The sequence below is a fragment of the Rutidosis leptorrhynchoides genome, chromosome 11 (assembly GCF_046630445.1).
Source record: "Rutidosis leptorrhynchoides isolate AG116_Rl617_1_P2 chromosome 11, CSIRO_AGI_Rlap_v1, whole genome shotgun sequence".
Classification (NCBI taxonomy): Eukaryota; Viridiplantae; Streptophyta; class Magnoliopsida; order Asterales; family Asteraceae; genus Rutidosis; species Rutidosis leptorrhynchoides.
This window is the reverse complement of record NC_092343.1, coordinates 404,855,261-404,867,380: the sequence shown is the minus strand read 5'-3', so window position 1 is coordinate 404,867,380 and position 12,120 is coordinate 404,855,261. Positions and strand designations below refer to the sequence as shown.

The 12,120-nt window shown below is 33.5% G+C and overlaps 2 protein-coding genes across 5 annotated transcripts; both read left to right on the top strand.

The window, feature by feature from the left end:
- Nucleotides 1-503: 503 nt before the first annotated feature.
- Nucleotides 504-5,128, top strand: LOC139876513 (hydroxyproline O-galactosyltransferase HPGT3-like). 4 transcript variants are annotated; one of them, XR_011768143.1, is made up of 13 exons: nucleotides 504-763; nucleotides 1,131-1,194; nucleotides 1,690-1,739; nucleotides 1,853-2,043; nucleotides 2,122-2,182; nucleotides 2,551-2,623; nucleotides 2,729-2,852; nucleotides 2,949-3,036; nucleotides 3,486-3,536; nucleotides 3,679-3,750; nucleotides 4,086-4,198; nucleotides 4,480-4,694; nucleotides 4,778-5,128. XR_011768143.1 is itself a non-coding variant. In XM_071863841.1 (12 exons), exons 1-12 carry the CDS (start codon nucleotides 606-608, stop codon nucleotides 4,500-4,502), a joined length of 1,068 nt encoding a protein of 355 aa, XP_071719942.1. In that variant the 5' UTR covers nucleotides 504-605; the 3' UTR covers nucleotides 4,503-5,128. The 4 variants fall into 4 exon arrangements, 3 of the variants coding, with proteins under 3 accessions (XP_071719942.1, XP_071719943.1, XP_071719944.1); XM_071863841.1 differs by having other exon boundaries at nucleotides 4,480-5,128; XM_071863842.1 differs by having other exon boundaries at nucleotides 634-763; nucleotides 1,141-1,194; nucleotides 4,480-5,128.
- Nucleotides 5,129-6,143: 1,015 nt separating this feature from the next.
- LOC139876161 (ubiquitin-like domain-containing protein CIP73) lies at nucleotides 6,144-10,589 on the top strand. The gene is made up of 13 exons (XM_071863462.1): nucleotides 6,144-6,289; nucleotides 6,706-6,861; nucleotides 6,962-7,079; nucleotides 7,210-7,290; nucleotides 7,765-7,886; nucleotides 7,974-8,030; nucleotides 8,127-8,240; nucleotides 8,337-8,406; nucleotides 8,979-9,160; nucleotides 9,246-9,410; nucleotides 9,521-9,592; nucleotides 9,866-9,980; nucleotides 10,072-10,589. Exons 2-13 carry the CDS (start codon nucleotides 6,730-6,732, stop codon nucleotides 10,587-10,589), a joined length of 1,746 nt encoding a protein of 581 aa, XP_071719563.1. The 5' UTR covers nucleotides 6,144-6,289; nucleotides 6,706-6,729.
- Nucleotides 10,590-12,120: the final 1,531 nt, after the last annotated feature.

Below are 12,120 nucleotides of genomic sequence, written 5' to 3'. Positions count from 1 at the left end.
CAATTAAATTAATAAAATAATTAGTTAATTTAAATTAAACTGAAAATTGAAAATAATATAAGGGTGTGTTTGGATGAAACTAGCTGGAGCTGGAACTTATAGCTGGAGCTGGAGCTTATGGACTGGAGCTGGAGCTGGAGCTTATTTTTTAAGTTGGTAGCTGGAGCTTATTATTTTTTATAAGTGTTTGGTAAACTAGCTGGAGCTTATTTTCTAGTTCATAAGTTCTACTTTTTTCCATAAGCTACTAGAAGTAGGGTGTGTTTGGCCTGGAGCTTATTGGAACTTATGGAAGTTTATGTGAGCTTGAGCTTATGATTTTAATAAGCTCCAAGTCATAAGCTTCGTTTGGTAGTAAAAAAAAGTAGAGCTTATGAATGAAAATCATAAGGTCTGAAAAAAGAAAAAGAAGCTACAAGCTCCGGCTCCGACTACCTTCATCCAAACACACCCGTAGTCGCAGATCTTGAAGTCCCCATTCAGTTCAGGAATTTAGCGTTAATTCGCCTGTTACACCTTCACACACTACCCAACATTCCATCTTCATCTTCATTTCATTTCCCCCACAAAATCTCTTCTTATTTTTATCAAAAATAAATAAGTAAATGGATAACGGTGCTTCATACTACAACAAGAAGGATGGATTACAATTACCCACAACCACAAAATATAATAAATCAGATAAACGCTCCAGATCATCTTCTATACCTTCACTGTTTTTGGCCTTTTTTTCTTGTTTAGCTTGGCTTTATATTGCTGGCAGGTATACCATTTTTAGTTTACCTTATTAAATTCTGAAACTTTAATTGCTATCGACATGTATAGTAAATAAAAATCTCTCCTTTTTTGATTGTTTGTATGATTTGATCATGTTGTTTACAATGTATGGTATTGAATTTAAAAGTTTATGGATGATTATTTGGTAGCTGTCGTTTATTAGGGTTTTTGTATATAACAATCTGTGTATTGTTGGAAGATTGGATGATATATGGATCAATTATATGAATTAGGGTGAGATTTAGGGTTTGTTGGTGAAGGATTATTGAGGGTAATTATGGAATTTTGTTATTGTCTCCAGAATTAAAAGTAGATATGACTTTATATATGTGGTTGTATTTGATTTTTATTAGGTTATGGCAGGATGCAGAGAACAGAATGCTGTTGTCTAATTTGCTTATCAAGAATTATGCTGAGGTTTGCTTTTTAATTTATCTATTTTCTTATTAATTTTGGATGTTAAATGTTTATGTTAATGTTATATATATGTAAATTAATGAAGATAACCAATGTATATGCATTGTTGGACATGTTTACATAGACCAATTATCGATTCATAAGTACATGATGTAGCACAAGGCTACATATTAGACAAGTTCGATACACATATTGTCGAACAGGATAATTGACAGTAATATCAAACAAAGGGATAATATCGTTTACCTAACAAGGATAAAAAAACACCAATAAACCTACTTAAAATTTAAACATTAAACGTTATTTTATAACTGACAAATAGTCAACCTAGTAGGATTCTAATACCAGTATTAATGCTAATCTAATAACTTAATTAGACCCAATACAACTTTGTCAATCACGTTTAACAATTTTCGCAAGATGTAAGGAATTTGGTGTAGTTTATATTATGATTTCTTTTGTGATCTTTTTTTCTTCGGTTGTGTTATATGGCAGAGACCCAAAGTTCTTACAGTTGAAGACAAGCTCGTGGTCCTAGGATGCAAGTAACTTTTGGTTCTTTTACTTGTTTAATAATTACAAATATGTTACATATTTATATTTACTTTTCAGCATGCTAATATTCTTTACCTTTTTTATATGGATCTTTGTCCTACAGGGATTTAGAAAGAAAAATTGTGGAAGCAGAAATGGAAATAACGTTAGCAAAAAGTCAAGGTTATCTCAAGAACCAGTTAAAGCAACCCGGTTCAACTTCCACTAACAAATTTCTTGCGGTGATTGGCGTTTATACGGGATTTGGGAGTCGATTGAATAGAAACGTTTTTAGAGGATCTTGGATGCCAAAAGGTGATTACTTTTTGGCTTATAAATATAGTCTCAAGATTAATATGATAATTAAAGTAATTAATAGACTATGTTGTACAGGTGATTCTTTAAAAAAGCTTGAAGATAGAGGAATCGTCATACGTTTTATTATTGGGCGAAGGTTGTCTATTCACTTTAAGTACTTTCATATATATTTTTTATTTTTTATGGATAAATAGCTTTTATATTCACTAGTTTGATTTGATAAACAACAATAATTTTTAACATCTTTCAATATGTATTGCAAGTTTATATTAATAAAAGCTAGAAACAGATTGATTATGATAATGCCAGAATGCATATATTGTTATATTTTTCATGTTGCACATATGAATTTATGACAAAATCTATACTTGGTTTATGACAAAATCTATACTTGGTTTGTTATCAGGAGAAAAAAGATAAAATAAATTCCCAAATTTTTTATTAACTTTTATTATGATAGTCATTTTGGGGACTAACGAATGTTAAGTTTCTTTGAAATTTCAGTCCTAATCGTGGTGACAGCTTGGATCGCCAAATTGATGAGGAAAACCGTACAACTAATGATTTCTTGATTCTTGTAAGTTGATAGGTTTTTTTATCATCTTAAGCTAATTAACCAGATATTGTTTTTTTCTATAATTAAAATCTTTTATTTTTTATTAATCATCTGTTTAATTTTTAGGAAGGTCATGAGGAAGCTGATGAAGAATCACCAAAGAAAGCAAAGTTCTTTTTTAGTGCAGCGGTTCAAAATTGGGATGCAGAGTTTTATGTAAAAGTAGATAACAATATTGCACTCGACCTTGGTAACAATATTAACACTTGTTTGCACATATTTATAATCTATAAGATTGTGTTAGAAACTTTGTTGTGTACTTATTAGAGTCTTATTCTAATTTCAGAGGGATTAATTGAACTTCTTGAAAGTCGCCATGGTCAAGCTAGTGTTTATATTGGATGCATGAAATCAGGAGAAGTGGTTGCTGAAGAGTAAGTAGCGAACGGGACCCACAATTATGTCTTATTTATCTGCACTATAAATAAGTGGGACCCCGTCTATGTCTCATATCTCTACACATCACATAAATGGGCCCCCACATAATTGCTAAGTTTTTGTGTTAGATTTTACTTGCTTCTTTATACAAATCCTCTTTCATTGGGGTCTTATGACGATTGCAACATATGAGTGAACACTCAGTTTAATGAATTTGTTATTTTTAACTGATTGTTAAAAATACCTAAACAATGCTGGAAAAAGGGATTGTTATATAGCCCAAATTCATCTAAAATATAATGCATAAATGATCATAGGCAAGTATGTGATTCTCTTTGAAATTTTTAAAAAATATCAGAATGTTTTCAGATTTATAAAATATCTTAGTGTTATTAATATATACAAACATTTTCAAAATATGTTTGATTTGTTTACCAATTTTCAGGGGAAAGCAATGGTATGAACCAGATTGGTGGAAGTTTGGTGACGAGAAATCGTAAGTATTTTAAATATCCATTTAGAGAACGGACTTCATTGTGCCCCTTGTAATTCAATTTTGTACTCACAAATCCTAAAAAGATTGTTAGTTAGGACTTTTTATGTATATAATATGACTTAAAGCCTGCATTTTTATTCAGGTACTTTAGGCATGCATCTGGATCACTTATCATTCTATCAAAGAATTTTGCTCAGTACATAAACGTAAACAGGTATGTTGTCCCTTGCAAGATGTGAATCTTACCATGGTTGCAAATCACTAATCGGAGATTAATCGGTCAAATCGGCGATTAATCAGGATTAATCGGATGCTGGCTTAGTTTGAATTGACCGATGCTGACCGATTAATCCCTACTTTGGTCGATTAATTTTTACTTTAATCGGTTAATCATGTATTTGACCGATTAATCCTTAATTTTATGTCAATGTGAATTGTAAATTAAGTTTGACTTTGACCTACATCTACCGATTGATTTAAGAATATTAAATTAAATTAAATATTTTAGTTTTGGTAATGAGTATAAGATTATCCCGTCTTCACTTTCAGCGCATCTCTAAAGACTTATGCTCATGAAGATACTTCAATTGGTTCATGGATGATGGGCATACAAGCAACTTATATAGACGAAAATCGTGTTTGTTGTAGCACCAATCGACAAGGTACATACGCTTTTCCTTTTTAAATCTAAAGTATTCTTTTTACTTCGTTCATTACAAATTATTATTGATGATAATGAATAATGATTCTGGTACACTAGTCCCTACATATAATGGTATCCGAGATTCATGATTATTATTCCATCAAAAACTACATATAAACTCAATAATTACAAATTTAATGAAGACATGAAAGAATATACCATTTGGAAGTCCAGCTGGACCAGCAGTTTATAGTTGCGTTTGATTGCTAACTTTTTCGTTGAATCACAATTTGTTTACAGATAAGGTGTGCTCATTGGCTTAATTTTGAGGCTCGCGTAATGGAAATGATTTCTTCAAAATCGAGTTGGATATTTTATGTAAGGATTCTAAACACAACAACAACAACGACGACAACAACAACACCCAATTCCACTAAAGTGGAGTATGGGGAGGTTAGATGTAGATAGTCCTTTCCTCTACCCTAAAGGAAAAGCTATCAACAACAATATTTTATGTAAGGATTCTAAACCAACTTTTAAATAAACTACACGTGCACATCAAACAAACAAGAAAAATCTAGTTACCATGTACATGCAGGAACATGTATATTGGGTATATTAACAAATACAACGGAGAAAGGGGGCAGTGTTGATCGGGCTTTTGTGTACAAGTAATTATTTTTCGTTTAGTATTAGGTGATTTCTAATCATTATTTTGTAAATTTTGTTCTTTGGGCGTGTTTTGGTTTTGTTGGTTTGATGTGATTATTATAGTGACGTTAACGTTAGTTGCTTCATGACGGTCGAGTTTAATTTAATCAATAGCATAGTGATCCCTACATGTAACGTGAAAGACAATTATCTGTTAGTACATTGAAAACATGACATTCCAGAGTTGATATGTTTAGGTTTCATGTTTATACAATTATATACTTACCAAAGTTTTTGAGCAATGCGCGTAACAACAGAACTTAATTTAATTTGTTTGTGCCAGTAAAACTTGTTGATAGCTGGTGGCAAGGGGCGCTCTGCATTGTATAAAGCGCGTGTGTGATTTTTGTTGCGAGTCATGATCTCACTTTTGATGTTCAAGAACAAATGCAATTAGGTCATGGTTCTTGATTAGCAATCTTTTGACATACTATTTTTATATGGTAAGGTGCCACCCAATCGGCCAATTCAAGTGTTAATGGAGAAAATGATGCATACATATGATCACACTCATAAGTCATAATATCAAAACATTGGAAGTACATTTTCTTTGTTCCATCTTGTCTCATAGAAAGAAATTCTGGAGAAGCGTACAATGGAACCACCATGGAGAAACTAAAACGAGTAGACGAGAAATATAGATATGTGCAACCGGACAAATCAACCAATTGAAACACCGTGACCACCTAATACCAAACATTTGTCGACCAAATACCACCAAAATCCCTAAGTCAAACTAATAACACAAACCATCGAAACACACCGCAAACCACAAGTAAAACCCAAACAAAGAATCACCCAAATATATTTTCAGAACCGTGAAACCAAAACCACAAAAACGCCAATAATAATCGAACCAAACAATGAGCTTCTCTTGGATGGGCCAAGATCGGGGACTGACATGTGAACGAACATAGAAGGAGAGCAGTGTCAACCATAGAAAGGGCATGAGCACAAGGGAGCAAAAATGAATTTGACTTTCTTTTTTGGATTTAAGAAGACTGTTACTTTAAAGATAAAGATTATCATAAAAAGATGGTATGTGAAAAAATAGACGGTGAAAACATACATGATAGACTGACTAAAAATTTGAAAAATAATCTTTATACCATTTTTTTTAAAAGTAAGTTGAGTGTATCAGCCTTAGAAATATGAATATTTTATGTAATATAATGCGTGTTACGAAATTTACGTTGTGATAAAATTACAAGAGGTATTTCATCATTCTATTCTACGTGATAATAATAATAATAATATTGCACAGTGGGCAATACATACAACCGATACATACAAACACACACATATATATACACTGACCGCCCAATTGCTGCCGATCGATGCAATTCTGCCAATAGAACGCGCGGTGAAGCGGTGTTCTCTCCCATAATCAAATAAGAAGGTATCAACTTTTAGGGTTTCAATTCGATAAGCATCTTCAATTAATCAATATTTGTTTTTAGTCTGTTTATTAACTTTATGTTAATTTTTTATTTTTTATTTTTAACATTCTAGGGTTTTAGAATTGTACGACTCTATTAACTTCACTGATTGATTGCATGAACCATAATTTTGATTCTTTATATCCTTTCAGTCACGTTTTATACAAAATTGCGTTTGCGTGTCAATATATATCAAGACTTGAGCTTTAATGCTACATATGTATATATATTGTGTTTGTGTCTGTAATAAGTGGTGTTCATACATTGTGTAACGAATTCTTGAAATTTATTTACGAAATTCCTTTTTATATCTTACCTTGATCACTTTGTGTATTAGGGTTTAGGGTTTATATTGATAATGTTCGTTTTACTGCAGGCTTTTAGCAGGGTATTAAGACAAATGGCAAGTAATAATGGTGGTAAGGATGTTATGGAAACTGGAACAAGTGATGTTAACAGTTCCACAGCCACTGTTGAGATAAAGATAAAAACTTTGGATTCGCAAACATACACTCTGCGAGTAGATAAATGCGTAAAAACACTCTTTTCTTGTTATTTCAGTATGCGTTGTGAAAATTTATCACTTTTCTCTAATCGTGGATACTTAAATATGTATATGTGTATTCTTATAGGTACCTGTACCTGCACTAAAGGAACAAATTGCTTTAGTAACTGGTGTTCTATCTGAACAGCAACGTTTAATATGTCGTGGAAAAGTACTAAAAGATGATCAACTCCTATCAGCTTATCGTATCCTTTCAGTTTTGTAATTTCTCATGTTTGTTACTTACTTTAAGTTCATTTGAAAAGACCCAACAAAAAGGTTCATAATTGCTCTTGAGTCTTGATATTGAAACTCCTTAATTAGTACGAACTGCAGATGTTGAAGATGGCCACACACTGCATTTGGTTGTTCGACAGCCGATCGACCCAACTCAAGGAAATGTTCCTGATCATACAGGTTTGCTAAGTTTAAAAATTTCTTTCTTTTTCTTCTTGTTAAGTTTACATGAGCGTATACCCCATTTTGTTTGCACATATATCTTAAATCATATCTCTATTTCTATTATAAATTATGTGAAGGTCTGTTTCTTGAACAATGAATCTAGTATCAGGTACATGCCTCTGTGTCATGCACCATCTTTTTTTTTTTTTTTTTCTAAATCTTATTGTAACACTAAAATGTGACGAATTATGCTCAATAGGAAACCTAAAAATGTGTCCTTTTTATGTCCTTGCTACTGTTTCTTTAAAGTTGAAAAGAATTGTATATATAATAGAAAAGACATTGTAAACCTAAATTGTTTCATAGTCAATTTATTGCCCTAGATAATCGCTTTGATGGTTCTTTTCACTATTTTTCCATTTATTTTAATCATTGCTTGTGGCTTTATTTTCTTAATGTATTTGAATATGACTTATTCTGCAAATGCAGCGAATGGTTCAGCATCAAGTACGAGACCGTCTATAGGCAGCCAACGTGGGCCCAGTATAGTGGTTGAAACATTCAATATATCTAATCAAGGTGATGGCAACAATCCAGATTTTAGTAGTCGGGTAAGCGTCTAAAAACTATAAATATTTAACAACACTTGTTATAATGTGTAGCATAAGTAATTTTTTTAATGGTTTTGTAATAATTAGATCGTTTCTGCTGTTCTTGATTCACTTGCAAGTGGTGGTGAAGCAGTAGATTTGCAAGTTAGTACACAATTTCATTAATTTTATCATCAGTTGACTTTGACTATCATCTTGAAATAAGGTTTCATCGTTTGTTTGTTTTTTTTTTCCCAACAGCGAAACATTTCTGAACGGCTTTCACAGATACCGGGCGTGAACGAAATAAGAAATAGTACTGGACAACAACATGAAGATGCTTCTGCAAATAATGTTTTTATGGAGCAGCTCCCTGTAATTAAAATATCTTGATTTTGTTACATGATTAATCTAGATTCTTATTATTATTTATTACTACTTTTTTTTTTATTTAAATAATCTTCTGGACAGGTTATTCCCGATTCTTTGAGTACTTTGTCCCAGTATTTACGGCGTTTGAGGCAAGAGTTCAATGACAATGGTCAGTTTTCGTTTTTCTCCTGAATATTTAAACACTACTCATTGCCAAGGTTGCAAAACTCGCTACTTTGGAATACTCGGTCGGGACTTGTTAGATAGTACTCGGCAATTCAAGAAGTACTCGGATTGACCAAGTTTGACTTTGACTGAGTTTGACCGATCTTCACCGGTTTTTCAAGTAATCCCGAGTTTTGGTCGAGTTCTGATCGGGTTTTGACTGATCTTTCGTGTAATCCCAAGTGTTGACTTATTTTGACCAAGTTTGACCAAGTTCTCATTGATTACTCCCCGAGTTTCAAAAATGAGTACTCGCCGAGTAATTCCGAGTTCTGCAACACTGTTGATTGCTTAGTTAGTTAATTTTAACTAGAAAGTGGCGCGGCCCACTTCGTTGTGCAAATAACGGCCGGGTAAAAAAAATTTAAAAAAAATTCACAAAAGGGCAAAATAGATAACATCATGCTGACGTGAACGTCAGGTTACTGTTGTGTTTGAGCGTTTTTTGTAATTGAACTTCGTTGGTTGTTATATTATATATGATAATGTAAAAATTTTGAAATTTGGTGATGACAGTTGTGGTCCAGGGCAACAGTTCGCAGTCTCATGGTGGTGGGAATGCTGGAGTAGAATCACATGCCGCCGCCGCACCACACTCGGCCGCCGTTCAGGGCGGTTTACCGACACCAGCCGCCCTGGGTGACGTGATACAATCTACAAGACAATTGCTTATAGAACAAGTTGGAGATTGCTTGATGGTATGCATCAAACGTATCGCACTAACTTTTGATTGTAAATTTGTAATCTTGTGCGCTATTAAGTATTAACATTGTGATTGTGTAGCAATTGACTACACAATTAGGGAATCAAACGAATGTGACGGATCAAATGGCACGGTCAAGAATGCAGTCAAATGCTATGAGGTCCGGTTCTCTTTTGCAAAATTTGGGTGCTTTTTTGCTCGAGCTGGGCCGCACAACCATGACACTTCGATTGGGACGTACACCTGTGCGTACTGTGTACAAGTTTATTCATTTATTTTTTAAAAATATATTTATATCTGTAACGTATACTTTGTTATATATCTGACATTAATAAATACTTGTTTTTTTTTCCAGACTGATGCTGTGGTTAATGCTGGACCTGCTGTCTTTATATCCCCATCTGGTCCAAATCCGATTATGGTTCAGGTAATGTAGTTGTAGTGGAGGTGGCAATTTGGCCCGTCTACTTATGGATGTGTTGGTTTGGGTTATGCTAAATGTGATTTAGTTGAAAAGCAAACGGGTCAAGTGGGTCTAACATGCAAAAGTCCTCCTAAGAGTATTCTTTGTTCATGCAAACTGATAATAATAATAATAACTGTATCGACCTTCACATTAGTCAACTCTCATGACCCCTTTACTATATGCGTTTTACTATTCTTATCTTCACATTAGTCAACTCTTATTGCTATGGTGCAGCCTTTACCTTTTCAACCCGGAACTCGTTTCGGAACAGCTCCTACGGGTGCAGGCACTAATTTCTCTGTTGGTTCTGGTTCACGTTCAGGAATTATTGATATCAGCATACGTACAGGTTATTTCTAATTTGCATATAATTTTATATTCTTTTAAATTTTAAATATAAAATATAAATATACTGATTTACAATTTTTTATGCTCTCTAGGCTCAGTGTTATCCTCAGCTTCCAATCAAAGAGAAACAAGTGGCGGACAACAGCCAGCTGCTGAGTCAGCAACTTCTGATAATGGAATTCCAAATCAGCAAGCAACTGCTGGAAATATTCCTCAGACCAGGGGTGGGCCCGGTGTGCGTGTAGTTCCTATTTTAGTTTCTACAGCGCCACCTGGCGTTGCACCTTCTGAATCGATCCCAATGCCACCTGGACTTGATCAAATACTTGGAAATTTATTTCGCGGTGAACCGAACCATGGCGGTAGTCACTTTGTTGTTCAGGGACCACTTGGCTCGGGTTCGGTTGAACCCGTTCGTACAAATGTAAATGCAGAAGAAACATCAGTGGTCAGTGATGAAGGAAGATTCCTGTCGAATTTACTGAACCAGATTATGCCTGTTGTGTCTCAGCACATTAATGGTGGGCCTAATGGTTCATCTGTACAACGTGCTGATGTGGAAAATCGAGCCGCACAACCTTCTTCACGTGTAAGTTATGCTATAATGTAGAAGTGTTCTTATTGATTAAAAACGTTCCATATTAATTGATTTCGTTGCGAGGTTTTGACCTCTATATGAGACGTTTTTCAAAGACTGCATTCATTTTTAAAACAAACCATAACCTTTATTTCATAAATAAAGGTTTAAAAAGCTTTACGTAGATTATCAAATAATGATAATCTAAAATATCCTATTTACACACGACCATTACATAATGGTTTACAATACAAATATGTTACAACAAAATAAGTTTCTTGAATGCAGTTTTTACACAAAATATCATACAAGCATGGACTCCAAATCTCGTCCTTATTTAAGTATGTGACAGCGGAAGCTCCTAATAATCACCTGAGAATAAACATGCTTAAAACGTCAACAAAAATGTTGGTGAGTTATAGGTTTAACCTATATATATCAAATCATAATAATAGACCACAAGATTTCATATTTCAATACACATCCCATACATAGAGATAAAAATCATTCATATGGTGAACACCTAGTAACCGACATTAACAAGATGCATATATAAGAATATCCCCATCATTCCGGGACACCCTTCGGATATGATATAAATTTCGAAGTACTAAAGCATCCGGTACTTTGGATGGGGTTTGTTAGGCCCAATAGATCTATCTTTAGGATTCGCGTCAATTAGGGTGTCTGTTCCCTAATTCTTAGATTACCAGACTTAATAAAAAGGGGCATATTCGATTTCGATAATTCAACCATAGAATGTAGTTTCACGTACTTGTGTCTATTTTGTAAATCATTTATAAAACCTGCATGTATTCTCATCCCAAAAATATTAGATTTTAAAAGTGGGACTATAACTCACTTTCACAGATTTTTACTTCGTCGGGAAGTAAGACTTGGCCACTGGTTGATTCACGAACCTATAACAATATATACATATATATCAAAGTATGTTCAAAATATATTTACAACACTTTTAATATATTTTGATGTTTTAAGTTTATTAAGTCAGCTGTCCTCGTTAGTAACCTACAACTAGTTGTCCACAGTTAGATGTACAGAAATAAATCGATAAATATTATCTTGAATCAATCCACGACCCAGTGTATACGTATCTCAGTATTGATCACAACTCAAACTATATATATTTTGGAATCAACCTCAACCCTGTATAGCTAACTCCAACATTCACATATAGAGTGTCTATGGTTGTTCCGAAATATATATAGATGTGTCGACATGATAGGTCGAAACATTGTATACGTGTCTATGGTATCTCAAGATTACATAATATACAATACAAGTTGATTAAGTTATGGTTGGAATAGATTTGTTACCAATTTTCACGTAGCTAAAATGAGAAAAATTATCCAATCTTGTTTTACCCATAACTTCTTCATTTTAAATCCGTTTTGAGTGAATCAAATTGCTATGGTTTCATATTGAACTATATTTTATGAATCTAAATAGAAAAAGTATAGGTTTATAGTCGGAAAAATAAGTTACAAGTCGTTTTTGTAAAGGTAGTCATTTCAGTCGAAAGAACGACGTCTAGATGACCATT